This window comes from Callorhinus ursinus, unplaced genomic scaffold (genome assembly GCF_003265705.2).
Source record: "Callorhinus ursinus isolate GAN/ISIS: 27379988/994484 unplaced genomic scaffold, GSC_fseal_2.0 scaffold25, whole genome shotgun sequence".
NCBI lineage: Eukaryota > Metazoa > Chordata > Mammalia > Carnivora > Otariidae > Callorhinus > Callorhinus ursinus.
The window spans coordinates 38,934,233-38,953,611 of NW_027397087.1; the positions used below are offsets into that span (position 1 = coordinate 38,934,233).

Consider the following 19,379-nt stretch of genomic DNA (forward strand, 5'->3'; position numbering starts at 1 on the left):
AGGACCCTGCCTGGCGCAGCAGTGCCCCTCCAGCTGCTCCCTAGAGACACAGACATGTGGGCGTGTCCCATCTCAAGGCCTTTTATCCCTATTAGGGCTGTCCTGGTGTGTTTACTGGCTGTTGTCTCAGAATTGGGATAGGGATGGGGACAGACAGAGCTGGGACTGGGAACCAGATGGGGGTGAAGATGGGCGGGGTGGGGCTGGGGGCACCTGGGGCTGGGGGAGCCAGAGGCTTGAGAGCAGGAGGTTTTATTGGAAGGACTTCCCTGCCCCCTGCCCACCAGCAGTGAGCCTTTGCAGGGTATCTGCCTCTCCAGCCGCCAAGGGAGAGGCTCATGACTGACCACAGCCAGCCAGCAGCCCCAGGTGGCCCCAGCTTGGGGTGGGGCTGACTTCCTGCCTGGCTGGGTCCCCCGTGCCTTTCGCACTGGTTACTCAGGCCTGACATGCACTCCTTCCCCCAAGCCTGAGCAATGGGACGCCCACTCCCCCGGGCCAGGGCTGCTCTGAGTCTGGGGGAGGGAGACGAGATGTGGCTTCCCTTGCCGCTCACCCCCTGCACGGTGGCCTGGGTGCCACTGCCACCTGCCTCCCGGCCCCATAGCGCTATTGCTCACCCCATACCCAGCCTCTTATAATCCTCCCTGGCCCCTGGGGGCTGTTACTTTTATTGTCCCTGGGTTAGAGATGGGGAAACTGAGCTCAATCAGGGCACAGCTCCACCTGCGCCTGGCCCTGGAGCCACTCTACCGTGCTGTGACCCCCACACACTGACAGCACCTCAGGACTTCCCACCTCCTTTTGTCTCTTGCAGGAGGCCTTCTCTGACCCCACCAGCCACAGGCCACCCTACCGCCACCCCACCCTCAGCTCCCTGATCGACCCCAGTGGGTTTTGCCTCCTTCCCTAGGGTAACTTGGGGACTTGGCTGTCCTCCTACCCTTCCCTGCTGCCCGCCCGTGTCCCTGATTATCTTAGCCAGCCATGGGTCCCGCATAAGCAGAGCTGGAGAGGAGGTGGGTGTGGGTGTGGATACATGGGCCCAGGGATTGCTGGGAGAAGCCCTGTCCCACCTGGGGCTCCGCTGCCTCCCGGCCACCCTACTCTAATCCCTGAGGGATTCTTCAGTTGGGTCCACTGCCCTGTGCGGGGGAAACCCATGCCTGTGAGTGCCAGGGGGCATCTGTAGGTGCAGGGAGACCCACAGTGGCCTTGCAGTCTGGCCCCTAAGCCTTCCTGAACTTGCCCTAGTCCTGGGCCCCTGAGGTCATGGAGACCTCCTGAAACCCCTTCCCAGGGAAGCTGTTCGAAGGCAGACAGGCCTGATGAGGTGCTAATTCCTGAGCTAATTGGAGCCCGTGTGAGCTACAGATGGCCTGGCTGCCAGGAGGTGGGGCCTGCAGGAGGGGAGGGGGCTGCCAGCGAGGGCAAGCAGAGAGGCCCAGGTCCGAGCCGGCTGTGTTTGCTCAGGAACTGTTGACTCACTAGTGCTGACCAGCTGCTTTGAAATGCAGCCCGGCCCCCTCCATACCTTGGCCCTGCCTTTACCTCCACAGAAGGACTCGTGTTCTGAGGCCTATTTGTTTGAAAGGTTCTTCATGGAGCACTTTGCAGGGGCAGAGTGCTCTGCTCTGGGGAGTCCTCAAGGAGAAGGGAGGCCCACCACCCTGTCCTCGGGCCTCCAGGCCTGTCTTGGCCCAGGCAGACACCGGGTTGGGTGCCGTTGGAGGCTGCTTGTGAGAACAGAGGTGACATCACTGGGTCATCCTGGAGGGGTCTGGGTTCTCACCCCATGCTGGCCCCGACTCTTTCTGGACCTTGGCCCGGGCCTTGTCCTGAGAACAGGCCTGTATGGCCTCCTGAGGGGGCCAGAGAGCCTGGGGAGATAGACTTGTGCCCGGTGACCACAGAAACCTCACAGATCAGGGATAAGATTGACCCACCAGAGAGAGGGCAGGGGAGTCAGAGGGCCATTTTGCTGCAACCAGAAAGGCAAACAAGTAGCACCCTCCTCCCTCCCACAGGTTCCCTGCTTCAGGGCCCCGCCGCACAGTGCAGTCGTTCTCAGCACCCTGGAGCTAGGGGGCACTCTGGTCACTTAGGGCCAGACCCCGGCCTCAGCAGGGCAGCGTGAGGCTGTTACTCACATCGGCCAACGAATCTCAGCAGACCCTAACTCTAGCCGGGGCTCCCCATGGCTCCTGACCGCACTCTGCATTCTCTCTGGTCTCCAAGCCTTTCTTAGGGCTGTTCACCCCACCAAGCATCCCCTCTCTTCTCCTTGCTACCTAGTTAGGTCCCCTCCACTCTGCCGGCTCTGAATCCCTATGCATCCCCAAACTGCTCCATGACCTCCGGCTTGACCCACACCGCCCCCCCAGCCCCTGCTCCCCGACACCCCTCACTGGGCCCAGGACCCACACTCACGTAATCGGGAGAGAGAGCTGGGAGGCTAATCCTCCCCAAACTGAAAGAGATGATGGATATGAAAGGTAGTAATACCGGCTTACTAACATGGTAACACTTGCTCCAATTTTATAAGTGCCTATTTCTGGGCCACACATTGTGCCTGGAACTTTCTGTCCCTTCCTTCTTACGGCAACCCTCCAGGAGCTTTTCTTGTCTTCACTTTCTAGTGAGGAAACAGGGGCTCGGAGAGGCCACATAATTTATCCGAAATCACACAGCAACTAAGTGACAGCCTGGCAACTCCCAAGTCATCCCCCTCACAACGAGAGGGGGGTTGTCATTATTTTTTTGCCAACCTGTTTCCTTCTTCCCCCTCCCTCCCTTCCTCCCTGCCTGTTAGCCTCTACCTGGTGAGTTTGCATCATTACTAGGGCCCCCGCAGGTCCAATTAGGGGGCCTCCCCAAGGGAGCTGACTGAGGCAATCCCTGCCCCAAGGGGGCCTCCCTGAGTCAAAGTTTTAATTAGCCCTCACTGCTCTTCCTGAAAGTCTGACCTGCTCACGGCTACACCAGCCCAGCCTGGCTTTGTGGCAGGAGGCGGACCTGGCATCCAACCCAGTGGCACAGCGAAGCCACCCCAGGACGGCGAGGGGGCGTGCCTGGGCCCCTGTCCCACCACAGCTCCCCAGGTGTACCTCAGCATCACCTCATTTAATCCATTAAATGGATTAATAAATGGATTAAGTCACTTAATCCATTAAATGGATTAAATAAATGAAATGCACTAATATTTGTAGAGCCCTTAGACCAGTGCCTGCTACCTAGCAAAGGGCTATAGGGGTATTAAGTTGAAAACACAAAGAGTGAGGGGCAGGGTGGGGCGCGAGGCTATTCTTGGACATGAAGATGGCACGTCCCCGGGTCACCTGGCAATGCTGGGTGGCCAGTGTGCGGGCCATCAGCATCTGTAACGTTTGCCCCCTTGTAATGTGGGAACCTCGGGGCTTGGAGGAAGGGAATGAACAGGTGTGAAGAGGAGGCTACGTGCCAGGCACTGCTCTGAGCATCTTATATACTGCACACCGCATTATGAGACAGGGGCTAGCGTCCCATTCTATAGATGAGGCAACCGAGGCTCAGACAAGCAGTTAACATGTCCAGGGCCACACAACCACGGAGAGGCAGAGCAAGATTTAGACCCAGTGCAGACCCAGGGATTTAGGCCCTGTACCCAGGGAAATCTGACTCCTCATGTCCCCCGCATCAGGCCACAGGGTGGTGGTCAGTAAGGTCAACAGGCCACACCCCCAGTCCCTAAAGACGGAAGCGTGCACCTCTCTGCTCCCACTCAGCTTCCCCCAACCTCCCAGAAACCTGAGGGCTCTGAGTATGGGTGTTGGTGTGGAGGGCCATGGAGGGCGGCTGGAGGCCCCTTTCCTGGGGCTGGGCTGTGAGTCTAAGCTGCCGTAACGACAAGGAGTTCTGAGTTTGCAGAGCTGAGGCACCATCCCCCAACCCCTCCCGGGAGCATGAGGCCTCCCGACCATGACCCTGGCCTCAGCCGGCCAGGCCACACGCCTCCCCTTCAGCAGCTGAGAGCCGTGCCAGCCCCAGCCAGAGCCAGCCCTCCTGACGCGGTTGCCTGGTAACCAGCCCTAAGTGACGGAAACCCCAGCAGGCCACTAACGAGGGGGCAGCGCCAACCACCTGGCCCAGACCCCACTGCCCCAGCGGCCTTAGGAAGGTTTCGATGGACAGTCCACCCTGCCTGCCCACGGTAGGAGGGGATGTGCTCTGGCACTGGGGGAGGGGGCCTGGGCAGGGCCAGGAGGAGTTGTGTTGGTGGCCCCCCAAGACCTTTAAACTGGGGAGCTGCAGGAGGTAACTCCCGATGGAGGCTGAAGCGAGGCGGGCACTGGGCAGGAGTCAGGGCTGTGGGTACAGCCCGCCCAGGCCCAAACCACCATCCTGGAAACAGCTGTGCTGCTCTGTCCAGGGCACAGAGGTGGGGGGAGGGGATCCCCAGAGAGAGGCCCTGGATGGGGAAAGGAAAGGAGGTGATTAGGGAGGCTGGCAGAGGTCCAGGCTTGGGCTAGGGGGAGCAGTCTGCTGCAACACCAAGGGGGAAATGCATCAGCCTTTCCTCTTTTCACTGAGCTCCCCCTCCTCTTCTCCTCACACCCCCAAGGCCAGGCTGGGGGCCTCTGAGGAGGGGGCTGCCCGCAGCTGGAAGCTCAGGTGGAGCTCAGCCAGGTGTTTTTCCCTTCTGGGTCTGGGGACGGAGAGGGAGAGGGAGAAGCACCGTCAAAACAAGAAGGGAGCTGGTGTGCAGACTGGACAGGCCTTCGGGAGACCTGGGTTCAAGGCTCACCTGCCCCAGACCCTGGGCACGTGGCTGCCCCTCTCCGGGCCTCAGTGTTTCCATGTTGAAATGGGCGCTGGCAGCAGGCTGCTGCTGGTCCGAGGTTTGGTGTCACGGGTCCTGAGAGGCTGAGGGGGGGAGGTGCAGGGGCTTTAGGGTAGCTTTTGGCAGTAGAGGCTCCCTTCAGACACTCATCTCTGGGCCCAGGCAGCTTTTTGTGCCCTTCTTCCCTCTCAGATGAGCAGAGTCCTCCTTTGCCATTAATCCTTCACTCCCTAACCACCTCCACCCTGTGCTGGGCAGACCCAGGCCCTGCCCTGGAAGAGGTCCGTCCCCAGTCTAGCAGGGGAGCCGGGCTGGAAACCCGGCCACGTTAGCACAGGGAGCTGTGGCCAGGCTAACGGGCTAATGCGAAGGGGAGTTTGGAATGCTATGAGGCTCCAGAAGAGGTGACCAAACCCAGCCTAGAGCTTTGGAAGGCTTCCTGGAGGAGTGGGTCTAACTTGAAGACAGGTTAGCAAAGAAAGAGCTGGACAAGCAGCAGAGGCCAGGGCTCTCAGCCAAGGAGAGCATACTCCAAATCACAGAGGTAATGCCCCAGCAAGGACCTCGGGCTGGCGCTGGGGGCTAGAGTGGCAGGCGGTTGGAGAGGGCCGGTCAGGAGGCAGGCAGAAGCCTGACTGGGAAATTGGATCTTGAGGGTACTGGGGAGCCATGGGAGGCTCCCAGCCGGGGAGGGGAGGGATTACAGGGTCAGATGTAGGCATTAGAAAGACCTCTCTGGAGGTAGGAAGGTAATGTTTCCCACTGCTTCCAGCACTGGGCCAGACAGAGCCAGTGGCTGGGCTCTGGCATAGGCAGAATGGGGGACGCTACCCTGACTCAAGGTTCAGTACCCTATTCCTCAGGCCTCTCTTGGGCAGCCCATCCCTACACAACCACACATCACCCCAAAATGCCATGGTCTGTTTCATACCTGTCTCTTTCACTGCACTGGGAGACAGTACTAGAAGGAAGGATGGGAAGGATGGTTAATCCACCCTGGCTGTTAATTAATCAGAGTGCTCCCCATTCCCCTGCACTAAGGTCCCCAAATTATTGTGTGTGGGCTTCTTCTTTCTAGTCAGTAGGCTGGCAGGCACCGTCCTCCAGAGGAGCCCAGTGAAAGCCCATCTCCCTTTCTTGGTCTCAATGGGATCCCCCATTGAGAGACTCTGATTTCCTCTGGAGACAGAGCGGGGCTCCTCCAGAGTCTGGGGGCTTCTCACTCCCTGCCTGCCTGGCCCTCCCCACAGAAGGAAGCTCTGGTTTGCCCGCACATCTTTGGGAGGTGGCTGACTTCACCCTGATGAGATCCCATGGCCCTGACCCTCGTGCCAGGCCCCGTCCAACCTAGGCTCTCTAAGCTACTGTGAATCCAGGCTAACAGCCCCTGGTTCAGCCCAGCCCTCAGGCTTTGTGTGCTTGAGTGGTAGAGAGTTCCTGACCACCAACTCTACCAGAGCCTTCTCTCCAAATAGTTTGGGGTCACACAGTTCTTTGCGGGGAGTCCCAGCTCCTCCAATTCTTGGCTCTGTGGGCGGGCCACTTCTCCCCACCCGCCCCTTCCTCTAGAGCTACCACCGGTTAAGGTCTTACTATAAAGCAAGCTGTGAACTCACTGGATCTGCATGAGACCTGTGGTATGTTCTCATTATGCCCATTTGTCTGATGAGCAAACTCAGAGGTTAAGGGGCTGCCTTAAGGTCAACACAGCTCAGTAAGTCAAACCTCAGTTTGCCTGTTTCTCAAACCCTGGCCTCATATGGTTGTTGTAAGAATTAAGTGAGATGTCTATTAAGTGATTGGCCCAGGGCCATGCTCCAAGGAGGAGCTCCTGGCCTGGCCCCCCCCCCCCCCCCCCCCCACCCCCCCACCCCCACTGAGCTATTCCTCTGCTGAGTGGGAGTAGGGAAGGGAGGAGGAAGCAGAAAGGGCAAAGTGTTGCGACAGACAGCTGTCCGAGGGCCTCCCTGGAGGATGCAATGTGTATAGCTGGGTCTGGAAGGATGGGAGAGAGCCTTGCTGTGTGTCTCAAGGAAAGGTGCCACGCTTCTCTGGTTCACTGCCTATACTGTGGCTGCCAGCGCCACATCTCCCTCCTCTGGGCCAAGAAGAAGCTCCTGGGAGGCAGGAAAGAGATTTGTAAATAGCAAGTGTGGCCTCATGAGAGGGAACGACATTATTAATAACTGTAGGTCCAGCTGAGGTTGGGGGAGCTGACCTTTTACCTCACCTTCCCAGAGAGCCAGGGGGGTAATCAGTGTCTGGGGTGGGGTAGAGGAGCGCAGAGTCGGTGTGGCAGGGTGGGGGGAGTGTGAAACCTCCCTTCCAGGCTTTTCTATGCTACTTTTCTTTGTTAACCCCACCCAGGAAGCCCACAGAAGGACAGACTGCTCCCTTCTCTGCTTTTGTTAACACTGTCCCATCCAGCCATGATACCATTTCTCCTCTTCAAGAGCACCTCCTAATAAACCCTCGGGGGCTCCCAAGGCAGTCACCTCAGATCCATCAGCCTCCTTCATCTGACAGACCAGACGCCTGAGAGCCACTTTTCTTCGGCTCTGCACATACATGACCCTCGGGGTAGAGAAGAAAAGGACAAGGTCAGGGCCTTCGGGGGCTCACAGCTGACACCCTACAGAGCTTTTTATCATTTACAAGCAATTTCCCACACGGTTTTGTGCAACATTCACCTCAGTCTGTGAGGCAGGTCTCACGGTTCCCATTCTGCAGAGGAGGAAATTGAAGCTCAGAAAGTTACAAAGGGCTCCCAAGTTCCCCTTTCTTTTGTAGTGCAAGGTATGTCGAAAAGGAATGGGCATGATTAAGGTGGCTGCCGTCTTTGTGAAGTGTCCCTCAATTAAGGCAAGACTCAGAGTGGGGCCGCAGAATCTTAACTGGCCCCTAGGGTCTCCCCAGGCTTATCCTGGCCTGGGGGGGTCCCACTCAGGCTCAGAGAGATTGGAGAGAACACCAGGTGATCTGAGCACACAACCTGAGAGTCCTAGGCCCCAAGAATTGAGAATACTGACCTCCTCCCACCACCCCTGCCCCCCAACAGGGCAAAGGTGGGAGAATGGGTGTTGTGCTAAAGAACGGTGAGCGGGAGGGAGGGCAGAGTGGTGAGGAGCAAGAGTAGGGACGAATAGCCTGTGAACTGAGGCTTGGCCATGACCCCCAGTTGTCACCCACAGGTGTACTTTCCTGATGTGAAGGTGTGGGAGCTAGGAGATCTGAGTTTTTATTCCAGCCTGCTGTGTAACCCTGGGAAAGCCCCAAACCTCTCTGAGTCTCTGCTCCTCAGATGTCTCCAGACTCTCAGGACCCTCCAGCTCTCAACTGATACTCGCTCCCCTCCCCCTAAGTGACCTCCACTTCCTCTTCCTTTTCTTACCTGCAGTGTCCAGCCCCTCCTCCTCACCTCCAGCTGCTTCCTGACTCTGGGAACCTATGGCCTCAGGCCTCCTCTGCCCTCTGACTCAGGCAGCCCTGACCTTTGGGATCTGAGCCGGTGGCCTGGGTGGTTTTGCCCCATGAACTTGCTCTGACCTTTGGCATGGCCACCTGCCTCCCCCCTCCTCCACTGCACACACCTGTCCCTAGTCCCTGGGCAGCCCAGGAACTGTGAGGGACCAGGTTTCTTCGGAGAAGATAGCAGCCTCCCATCCAAGTACTAACCAGGCCGGACCCTTGAGAAGATAGCAACATCGAGGGGCTTCACATCCAAAATTAGATGGCCCAGGGAGTCAGGGCAAATGGAGACAGCCCATCCACCCCTCCAGCCCCTTTCTCTGCAACATACCATTCCTGGCTGGGAACGCTCCCTCCCATCCCACCTCCCAAGCTTCACATGTTCAGGCCTATCTTAGTGAGGGAGGTTTGCCAAAGAGGTTGATGAGGTACCCACTGAGGCCACTTAGCAACCGCAAGCACCCTCATTCCTGGCCCACTACAGTGATGGAGAAATCACCCCTTCCTCACCTACACGTAGTGCCCTAACAGGGATTGAGATACATTTGTCTGGAATCTCCCCTCAGTGGCTGCACTGAGATGTGGTGACAGACTCAGGAGCCCTTCTTCAGCTCCCTAATGCAACTAGTACTGGCCAAGGGAGCCAGAACACCTACTGTGTGCCAGACATCTTAATACAACCTTTTCTAATCCTTTACACCACCACCACTAGGATAGAATTCCACTTTTACTAAAATAAGGAAACTGAAGCCCAACAAGGTCAAGAGGCATGCACGAGGCCACGTAGCTAGAAAGTGGCAACGAATGAATGATCTAACGGAGTGACTGAATGAAGGCGTGTGCTGGGCGCGCTGAGCAGCGGCTCGGGGAATGCGATGGGTACAGACAGTGCACAGCACGCGCGGCCGGGTCCTCGTACAGCTGGCCGCCGCAGGCCCTCCGCACCCCCGCGCCCAGGGGATCGCGGGCTCCCAGAGGCGCGGCCCGGCTCAGCCTCCACCGCGCGGGCCGCCCCGCCCCCGCCCCGCCCCCAGCCCGCCCAGCCAGGGACCGCAGACGGCGCCCAGCGGCGGCGCGAACGGCCGCGAGGAGGGTGTCTCCGCGCTCGGTGCTCACCGCGACTTCCCGTGCAGGGCCCGGCCGGACAAGGACCTGCGGCCTCCACGGGGCTGGAGGATGCGGCCGCGGCCCCCGGCAGCAGCAGCGGGAAGCCCGGCGCCTTGCAGGTAGGAGCTCGTCGGCTCGGCGCGGAAAGTTGGGCCGAGTTTGCGGGCGGCGCGCGAAGGGGCGGGTGGCGCTGCCCCAGGGCGCCCCTACCGGTCGGCCGGGGCATGGAGCGCGCCGGGCCTGGGCCGAGGTGCTGCCGCTCCTGGCTGCGGCGGGCCCCGGGCGGGCGGGCTGCGGGGCAGGGGGCGCGCGGCTGCTCCGACTTTCCCCGGACTTCGAGACCCCCGGGGCCTGGGAGCGCCCCGCAGCGCCGGCGAGGCTCTGGCGCCGGATCCGGAGAGGGGCTGGCGAGGAGCAGCTCCCGCTGAGCCCTCGGGCCTCCTAGGGGGCCCCGCTCACATGGACTGCCGGGGCGGAGATGTGGGGGCGGCGGGGGTCTGGGCCTGGGGTGGGGGGCCGCGGGAGCTGAGGCGCCGCGGGGCCCTGGACGCGCCCTACTGGGACGGGACGGCCCTGCGGTTTCCTCGCTACGGCTTGACTCACCCTCTGGCCGCAGCCCAGGCTGGCGGGATCGCCCCGAGGCGGTGGCTGCCCGGACACTGCGGCCAGGCCGCCCCCTGCTCCTGTCCTCCCTCCAGTCTTTGGGTGTCGGCCCTCGGGGCTGGGTGCGCGGGCCTTCCTGTGTGCACACGTGTGCGGGGCCCAAGCGAGGGGGGAACGCAGTTCTGGAGGGGCGTGTGTGCAGATGTGGGCCATGCACGTACTTGCAGGCACGGGTTTGCATGCGTGGCTGCGGCCTATGTATCAGCCTGCTGGGGTGCACGTGCGCCCCAGCGCCAACGGACAGAGCATGGGGACACCCGGAAGCCCGCGGGGTCAGGCGCGGCGGCAGCCCCAAAGCCAGGTTGGCGGAGGGCCCCAGGCACCACGGTTATGGGCGGGGCAGGTAGAGGAAAGGTGGTGGAGGCCGATCCTGCGACCCTTCCCCCTCCAATGGAGCCTAGGCTGCGCCAGGTTCTGTAGGGCCCAGAGCTGCAGCTGGGGGAGGTGTGAGGACGCCGGAGGGGTCCTGATTCAGCCCTCTAGGGGAGGCCAGATGCCAGGCCCTAGCCCGGCAGTATCGCTCTCTTCTTCCTGGTCTTTCCCAACTCCCAACGTCCCTGGCCTTCCGGAGAGCCGCTAAGAGATGGAAGAGCTGTTTGTTTCCCCTGATGCTTAGGGCAGGGATGGCACAGTGGCGGTGGGCTCTTTTTCTGGACCCTGCCCTGGGCCCTGGCCGAGGTTGGTCCTCCCAGTCCAGCTCCAACCTCAGCCAGCAAAACAGCTTGGTGGCCCAAAGGGTGATGTGACCTGGCTCCCTGGGGTCCTGTCCTTCTCCAAGCAATTGCTTGCCTCCTCCGTGGTGTGTGTGTGTGTGTGTGTGTGTGTGTGTGTGTGTGTGTGTGTGTGAGTGAAGGAGGCACCTACATTTTGGCTACTGGCTTGAGTGGAGAGGGGCCTCCGTCAAGGGAGTGTACACTGGGTTTCTACTGGCTGGAGGTAAGGGCAGCCCTGTACCTTTCATAGTCCTGTGCTGACTCCCTAGAGCCCCATCTCTCCCTCAAAGACCCCTGAGGGTCCCGGTGGCTTCACTTCTGTTGGCTAGGTCCCAGGGTGGAGGGGGAGGCTGTCTCAGGAAGTCTCCAGGGCACAGGGCTCGCAATGGGCAGAGCCCAGGAGAGAAAGACTCCTGGGGTTGGGGTGGGTGTGGAGCAGGCTCCAAGGGGCATGTGGGGGAGGTGAGACAAGAGCCAGTACTTAATTAAACCAGAGCTCCCCGTGGTAGTGTGAGGTGGGAGGCTTAGCACCCCCAAAACCAGACAACTGCTTGCAAGGTTGCTGTGCCACAGGTTGGGGCTTTCGGTCTGGGATGCAGATCTCCGTCATAGAGCATTGCTATCAATACTGTTACCCTGATGCCCCTTCTGGTCTTCTAGGGACACCCCTTCCCTAGGCTGGCCTGAGGTGTCAGATTCTGGCCAGGAGATGAGCCAACTTTTTCAGAGTGCTGCCTGGCTTTCGTGGTGCAGTTAGGCTGGGATGGGAGTGGGCATTGGCCCTCATACTGCCCTTGGCTTTTCTTGTCCCCAAGATGTGATGGTCTCCTTCCGAGCCTGTGGTTGTCATTGGCCACCAGCCAGAAGGGAGGAGAGGGCTGGGAGAGGGGGCTGGTTATAGCTTGCACCTGATGCATGGCCTAATCATAGCGAGAGGGAGCCGATTCATCCTGTCTAAGCCACCTGAGGGTTTCAGGGAACAGGGTGCTAGGGGAGGTGGAGGAAGGGTGATGTGGCCCGAGAAGCCTGGCCTCGGATGACCCTTCATGGGTCATTGGGTACAAGCTGCCCTGAGGAAACCCGTACTTGACCTCTCTGGGCCTGGGTCCCAATCCTTGCTTTTCCTTGCTTCCGGGCCTTAGTCTTGCTGTCGCATTCGGTATTTCTGTCAGTGCAGTGGGGGTAGAAGCCCGCTAGCTTTCTGTGGTCCCTGGGGACTCCCTCCCTGGACACTCACATCCTCCCATCTCCCCACCTGCTTGTCCCTGGGGCTGTGCTGCCCTCATATGCCTTGGAATAGCCAACTGCAGCTGAGGGCCCGGGATGCACACAGGCTCTCCTCCTGGACACTTGGGGACCTTCCTGCTGGTGCCACAGCACCATCTACTGGACAGCCTCGGCTCTCCTGCTGAGGGCCGGGCCCCTACAGAGCTACGCTGCCCACCACTTCTCCTGGGGGAGTAGCCCTACCCTACGGAACCAAGCCCAGTATCTGTGTTGCTTTGGGCCTAGGGACCTGGGTTCCAGGCTTGGCTCTGCCATTTTTGATGAGTTTGGCCAGTCAGAGAGTGAGCCCTAAAGAGTGTCTCAGGAAATACGAATCCATAGACAATGTCCAGTTCCACATCTTGGCTGCAGCGACTAGTCATCTTGAGAGCCCTATGGCATCTGGAATAAGAGCTGTAGTGGGGGGTAGGAAGCCTGTCTCTTGTCCCATCTCCTTTATCAGGGACTTTGGGATGAATGGGTCTCCTCATCTGTATATGGGGAACAGGGGTAGCCAAGCGAATGGATCTGCAGACTGTACCCTGAAAGTCTGAAACACCAGGAAAGGGGTCTTGGGAGTCATGTGGAGGGAAGCTGAACAGAAGGGGCTCCTGGAATGGGGGTGGGAGGTATATGGTGGCAGCCTCTGTGTTGTGTGACTCATGCATTCAGTCATTCATGGTCTCTATCAAGCATCTGCTAGGTGCCACGTTCTTAGGTGTGGCGGTGAGCCAGTGAGAGGAGCAGCCCTCGACTGCTTGCCTGCAGCCTGTTCTGACAGCCCCTCCCTTTCTCCTTCTCTCTCCCAGGCCAGCAGTTGAGTAGCTGGGGCCCCTGAGGGCTTGAAGCCTTCACAGTGATGGCGGAGAAGCGGCCACTGGGGACCCTGGGGCCTGTGATGTATGGCAAGCTGCCCCGCCTAGAGGCAGACTCCGGGCCCGGGCACAGCCTGCCCCCCTCTGCTGGTAACCAGGACCCCTGCAGCTACAAGGGTGCCTACTTCTCCTGCCCTATGGGGAGTGCTCCCAAGGCAGGGTCTGAGCGGTTGGCATCTTGGACCCCATATCCACCCTTGTACCCTACCAGCGTGGCAGGACCCCCTCTTCGGACGGACAGCCTGTTGACCAGCTGCCTGCTCCACCGCTCACCAGCAGAAAGCTCTGAGAAGGTGCAGGACCCTGGTCCTGTTGAGCTCCTGCCCCTCGGTCCCCAGTCTCATTCCTACCCAGGCCCACCGTTGGCGGCACCCAAACCTGTCTACCGGAACCCTCTGTGTTACGGGCTCTCGACTTGCCTGGGGGATGGGGCAGCGAAGAGGCCACTGGACGTTGATTGGACGATGATGACTGGACCCCTCTTACCCCCGGCTGACCCATCTTGTTCTCTGACCCCAACTCCTGGCAAGGGCCCATCCCTAGATGGCACCTTCTTGCGTGGGGTGCCAGCTGGCAAAAATTCAGTAAGCTTCTCCCCGTGCCAGGCATTTCTGGAGAAGTATCGGACCATCCACAGCACAGGCTTCCTGGCCTCCAAGTATGCAGGTCCTTACTCTGGGGATCCCAAGCAGGCATTGTCCGATGGACCCCCCAGCCCTTGGACCCAGCTGGCCCAACCCCTGGGGCCAGCCTGCCAGGATACAGTGCCTACCCACTACCCGCTCCCTCACCCTCCACAGGCTCTGCCTTGCCCAACAGCCTGTCGCCACCCAGAGAAGCAGGGCAGTTATAGCTCAGTGCTTCCGCTACAGCCTGTGGGAGCCCACAAGGGGGCTGGGTACCCAGCTGGTGGGCTGAGCAGCCCCTACCTGAGGCAGCAGGCCGCCCAGGCACCCTATATGCCCGCAGTGGGCCTGGATACTTTTTCCTACCCCTCTGCCCCACTCCCAGCACCCTCACCAGGCCTCAAGCTGGAGCCACCTCTTGCTCCCCGGTGCCCACTGGACTTCGCTGCCCCCCAGACACTGGGCTTTCCTTACGCCCGTGATGACCTCACTCTCTGTGGAGCATCCCCAGGGCTTGGAGGGACGCCACCTTCCCAAAACAATGTACAGGCTGTGCCGCAGCCCAGTGCCTTCCAGCGAGCATGCCAGCCCCTACCCGTCAGCCAGCCCTGCCCAGAGCCCGGGAGGCCTGCAGAGGAGAAGATGTGGCTGCCCAGCTGCAGGAAAGAGCAGCTCCGGCCCCAGCTCGGTGAGCACCCCGGAGCACCCATTGTCATTGGAGATAGCCCGGTTCCACGCACCCCTCCGGCGCTCCCGCCCTGCGCCCGGGAGCGCCAGTCTCTTGCGCCAAACGAGGGCGCGCTGCCACCCAGCTCTCCACCCATGCCGATTATCGACAATGTCTTCAGCCTGGCCCCCTACCGGGACTATCTGGACGTGCCGGCACCCAAGGACACAGCTGAGCCTGAGCCAGCCCCAGCCCCTGGTGAGAGCCCTGCCAAAGACTTGGGGGGGGGGCCTGCCTGCCCGGGATGCCCTTTCGAAGGCTCACTGCTCACTTAGAGAGGAGGTAGCCCTGGACTTAAGTGTGAAGAAGCCTGTGGCAGAGGCTCCCATCAGGGTTCCTAGTCCTGCGGTGCGTGCCAAGCCCACGGCAGCCCTGGATGCACCAGCTGTGGGGAACACAGTCTCGGATCTGCCAGACCTGGAAAAGATGGTCTCGGAGGCACCGGGCCTGCCTGGGGTACTGGCGACCACCGAGGCCGCCCCGCGGACCAACTTCCACAGCTCCGTGGCCTTCATGTTCCGAAAATTCAAGATCCTCCGGCCAGCACCCTTGGCTGCAGCCGCGGCCCCATCGGCGCCCACCCCTGCCCCTGCGTCTGCCCAGCCTGTACCAACCCCCACATCCGTGCCCCTTGGTCTCCAGATTCTCACACAGCCCTTGCCCGTGGCCTGCTTCAACCTGGCGCTGCCCAGCCCTCCAGCCGTAGCCATGGCCTCCCCCACCCTGGCCCCGGCCCCATCACCTGCCCCGGCCCAGGCTCCGGCTCCAGCTTCTACCCCCGCGGCAGCGGACTCTCCAGAGCAACACTTCACAGGACTGCACGCTTCCCTGTGCGATGCCATCTCGGGCTCAGTGGCACACTCCCCACCCGAGAAGCTGCGTGAGTGGCTCGAGACGGCCGGGCCTTGGGGCCAGGCGGCGTGGCAGGACTGCCAGGCTGTGCAGGGGCTGCTAGGCAAGCTGCTGTCGCAGCTGCAGAGCTTCGTGTGCACACAGCAGTGCCCCTTCCCCCATGTGGTGCGGGCCGGGGCCATCTTCGTGCCCATCCACCTGGTGAAGGAGCGGCTCTTCCCACGGCTGCCTCCCGCCTCCGTGGACCACGTGCTGCAGGAGCACCGCGTGGAGCTGCGGCCCACCACGCTGTCCGAGGAGCGGGCGCTGCGCGAGCGGGCCCTGCACGGCTGCACGTCACGCATGCTCAAGTTGCTGGCGCTGCGCCAGCTGCCCGACATCTACCCCGACCTGCTGGGCCTGCAGTGGCGTGACTGTGTCCGCCGCCAGCTGGGTGAGCATGGGGCAGCCCCAGTGGCCACCGGAGCTGTGTGAACGAGTGACAGGTGTGTGGGCTGTGTGAGTGGTCGCAGCCAGGGCTGACGGACGCTTGGGCCTCGGAAGGCACGGGAGGCCCAAGAACTCGTGCTGGGGAGGGTGCTGGCCATCCTGGGGAGGCCCTGTGGACCCCCCCCCCGGCATTCCTCCTCACCTGGGTACCACTGAGGGCCTTCACAGCGTCTGCTGCAAGCCTCTGAGCGGGCCCGCTGCTCTGTCCCTCTGGAAACTTCCTGACCTCCCCCGATGCCGCCGCTTCCCGGCTTCCCTCCTCCTCTGCTGTGCCTTCTCTGGCCTCGGTGCAGACTTCTCTGGGTTCTGTGGCTCTGACGAGGCCCTGTTCTCTATCTGAGGTCTCTTCCCCCTGTGTCTGTGTCCCACCCAGTGTCCCTTCTTCTGAGCTTGAGCCCCAAATTACTGAATGCATGCTGGCCCTTTGCACCTGGTATCTCTCTGACCCTTAACTCCTTCCAGACCCACACTCCTGAGATTTCCCCTAAGCCCTCTGCCCTCCCCCCACTGCCTTCTCCACCTCAGTCAATGGCACCTGATTCCCGAAAGCGGGGACTTCTCCCCCCAAACACGGCTGCCTTTTGAATGTGCAGTGTTTCGGTCCTCCCAGTATTTATATTCACGGAAGTGCACCCGTAAGTCGGAGCGATGTTTTGTCGTTTGCTTTTCTCCTACTAAATGACATCTTGTGCATATTGTTCTCCAGCTTGCTCTTTTTATGTTCTGGAGCATCATGTGCAGTGGTTCAGGTCGCTTGGCCCTGCTCTGGGCAGCTGCTGCGGGGTCACGTGCTGTGTGTACTCATTTCTTCAGCCAGGACTTTGGTGATGGTGCCAGGTGGTGCCCCTTGTGGCCTCTCCTACATCAGGACACCTGGCACATTGAGGCCTGAGGCCTGTGACCCGCTCTGTAGTCTTTCCTTGCTGCTCTGCCATCCTGCCACCAGGCTTCTGTCTGGGCTGTGTCTCCACAGGAACACTTTAGTTTCTCGTCATCCTGGCAGCCTTGCCCTGGGCTCTTACCTCGTCCTGGCTCCATGTCAGGGTGGGGAGCACACCCGAGGCAGTGAGGCACAGATGGGGAGCTTGGTGTCTGGGTGATAAGCAATGCTGACCCCAGAGCACTTAAGAGGTTGGAGCGTTTGCCCTAATGGGTGCTAAGAAAACACAAGTGGGAGTGTTGTTGAGCAGGGGTGGGGGGTGTGTATCATGCATGGCTCAGAGGCTCCAGCCCTGTCTTCTCCCTGGACAGTTGGGCTGTGGGGCCCAGAGAGGACAGGGCCGTATTTCCCGGGCTGCCGGCTGGGTGCTGGGGCCCGGGTGCCCCACAGTCCCCTCCTGCCCTGAGCCTGCAAGGGTCTGGGGCCTAGTGCAGAACTGATTGGGACCCAGCTCCTTCCTGCTGCAGGCTGGATTTGGCACCCCAGTCCCCACTCCCTGAGCTGTGAGTCCTCCCCTGACCCTGGGGGGGGGGTCCACCCTTCCATGGGTGTCCGTGTTCTCCCTGACAGCCTCCCTTGCCAGTAGGTGTGCTCTTGGTCAGAAGCCCCCTCCTGCTGCCTCTGCTGCTTCCTCCACTCCTGGGCTCTGGGGTGGTCTGGTAGAAGGATGCTACACTTACGTGTAGCAGGGCTCTCTCTCTCTCCATGCCTCAGTTTCCCTGCTTATACAGCCAGTGGTTCCTGGCCTGTTGGCCCCTTTCCTTTTGTTCTTGCACCAGACACTTCGCCTGAGCGGTACCGTCATCTAATAGAGCTCTGGCATCACCTGGGGAGAAGCATACTCTTCGGCTTGATGGTCTGGCCTCTAGCACACATGGGGAAAGGTCATAATGGCCGTGACCTTGCCGGGGCCTTCCAGGCCTGAGGCAGAGCGGAACCACTGGTCTAGGTGGCTTTGGAGGCCAGGAAATGGGGCCTGAGGGTGCTGGGGTCTGCGGCCTGACTGTGTGTTCATTTTCCAGGTGACTTTGACACTGAGGCTGGATCTGTGCCCTCCTCAGAACCCACCATGGCCAGAGATGAGCCGGAGAGCCTAGCCCTGGCTTGGAAGTCACCTGTCCCCAAGGCCAGGAAGCCAGGGAGGAAGCCACCAACCCCTGGCCCAGAGAAAGGGGCAGCTGCTGGGGAAGGGTCCCACGGTACCTCCCCTGCCCCTGCCGCCAGCACCAGCCCCCCTGGCCCCACGCTAAGGGCCCGCTTCCGCAGCCTGCTGGAAACTGCCTGGCTCAGTGGCCTGGCACTACCTACTTGGGGCCACAAGGCCTGAGGGCTGGAGCGGCCCGTGCCTCACCCACAGGTGCTGGGTGGCCAGAGCCATCGCTGTAGCACTGGTGGCTGTTTGGGGGTCACTGAACCCTTACCTTTTGTAAGGCCAGCTGCCCAGGGCTAGGAGTGGACATGCCCTTGGGGCTTCTGCTCTTGCTCCCCCCCCCCCCCCGCTACCCCTGCTGGGCTGAGAGCCTCCAAACTTTTAACTTGTGGAGCTTTATTATTAGAAAGGACTACTTCCTGTTTCTTCTTTAGAGAAAACGTGTGGGCTTTGGAGCTCAACAGACTTGGGCTTGAATTCTAGCTCCTGTGTTCCTTGCTGTGTAACCAGGCAAGTCACTTCCTTCCTTGAGCCCTCAGTTCCCCGTTTGTAAGATAGGACAACGCAGCCTACCTCACAGGGTTGTTGTGGGGGTGATGTCTGACACACACCCATTAAGGTTTGCTCTCTGCTTCCTCCCCAGGACAGGGGCCTAGCTCCCAGCCAGAGCCTGGAATAGGAGGCTAAGGCAAGCAGAACCTTCTAGAAAGTCTTCGTGTGTCATAGGATTTGGTTATTTTAGGGTGGTACGGTGTACAGTGTGTATGACTTACACTTTTCTAGAGTCATTTCCCAGGAAAGCCTGGGGCTATGCCCCAGTGTCTGGGGTTGGGCCCTGACCCCCAGCCTGGAGCTCCCTGGGGGAGCCTGCCCCTTCTCTCCTTCACTACAGGGGGTGCCTGGATACAGCCTGGGGCTGACATTCTTGTTCTGGGCCTGCTGCCCTCAACTCTGGGAGGCCCCAGGCCTGTCCTGAATTGACACCAGTGACTTCCCTGAGCTGCCGCCTCCACCCGGTGTTATCTTCCCGAGAAAGTTCGCTAGAAGCCGAGCAGCTACAGGGACTCAGGGACTAGACAAGACAGGCTGAATGACAGCTTAATCCTGGGAGGTCTCCGAAGATGTAGACTAGGGACCCTGGCACTCCCTAAGCCAGAGCCCCTGTCAGGCCTGCTATGAGTTACCTCCTTGCAGCGTGCTAAACTGAGCCAGAGGCTGGTGAGCTGGGCCCTTGACCTAGCTAAGGTTTGTAAGAAGGCTGTGGGCCCTGGAGGCAGGCCATTAAACATTAAAGCATTTGGGTTGTTTTTGGACCTGAAGCCTGGCTATGTTTTTTTTTGGGGGGGGGGGTCACAGGTTTAATAGGCCATCATGTAGTCCTTAGCAGTTCTCCCTGTTCCCAGCCCAGAAGGTGCCGAGGCTCTCTGGCCCCATTGTGCTGGCTAGCTCTGGCCACGTGGGTCCTGGTCACCTGTCCACTGGGCAGCCATTGCTGTGCTCAAGGAAAGTCCTTTCCCTCCCGAGACCCTTGTGGGTCCTGGTGGTTGTTGGGTCTGTAGTGCACTGCCCCAGTGAGAAATGCTGGTCACCAACCCTAGCACTTGCCCATCTCCCAGCACCAAGGACATGCCCACCAACGTGTACCTAGAACAGTGCTGTCACCCTGTTCCTATGCTGGTGACTC

General features: G+C 60.3%; 1 protein-coding gene and 1 long non-coding RNA gene across 2 annotated transcripts in view; one reads left to right on the top strand and one right to left on the bottom strand.

Moving 5' to 3' along the window:
- The window catches only part of LOC141370036 (uncharacterized), a 43,221-nt gene extending 35,781 nt beyond the window's left edge, over nucleotides 1–7,440 (bottom strand). The window contains exons 1-2 of the long non-coding RNA XR_012373720.1: nucleotides 7,315–7,440; nucleotides 4,784–4,902 (exon numbers count right to left, since the gene is read on the bottom strand). This is a non-coding gene — a long non-coding RNA (uncharacterized lncRNA). The remainder of the gene's footprint in view (nucleotides 1–4,783; nucleotides 4,903–7,314) is intronic.
- Nucleotides 7,441–9,343: 1,903 nt separating this feature from the next.
- Nucleotides 9,344–19,008, top strand: CUNH15orf39 (chromosome unknown C15orf39 homolog). The gene is given in 4 exon segments (XM_025883968.2): nucleotides 9,344–9,513; nucleotides 12,846–14,487; nucleotides 14,489–15,549; nucleotides 17,568–19,008. Coding segments are annotated over 3 exon segments (3,081 nt in total). The 5' UTR covers nucleotides 9,344–9,513; nucleotides 12,846–12,895; the 3' UTR covers nucleotides 17,996–19,008.
- The last annotated feature ends 371 nt before the right edge of the window (nucleotides 19,009–19,379 follow it).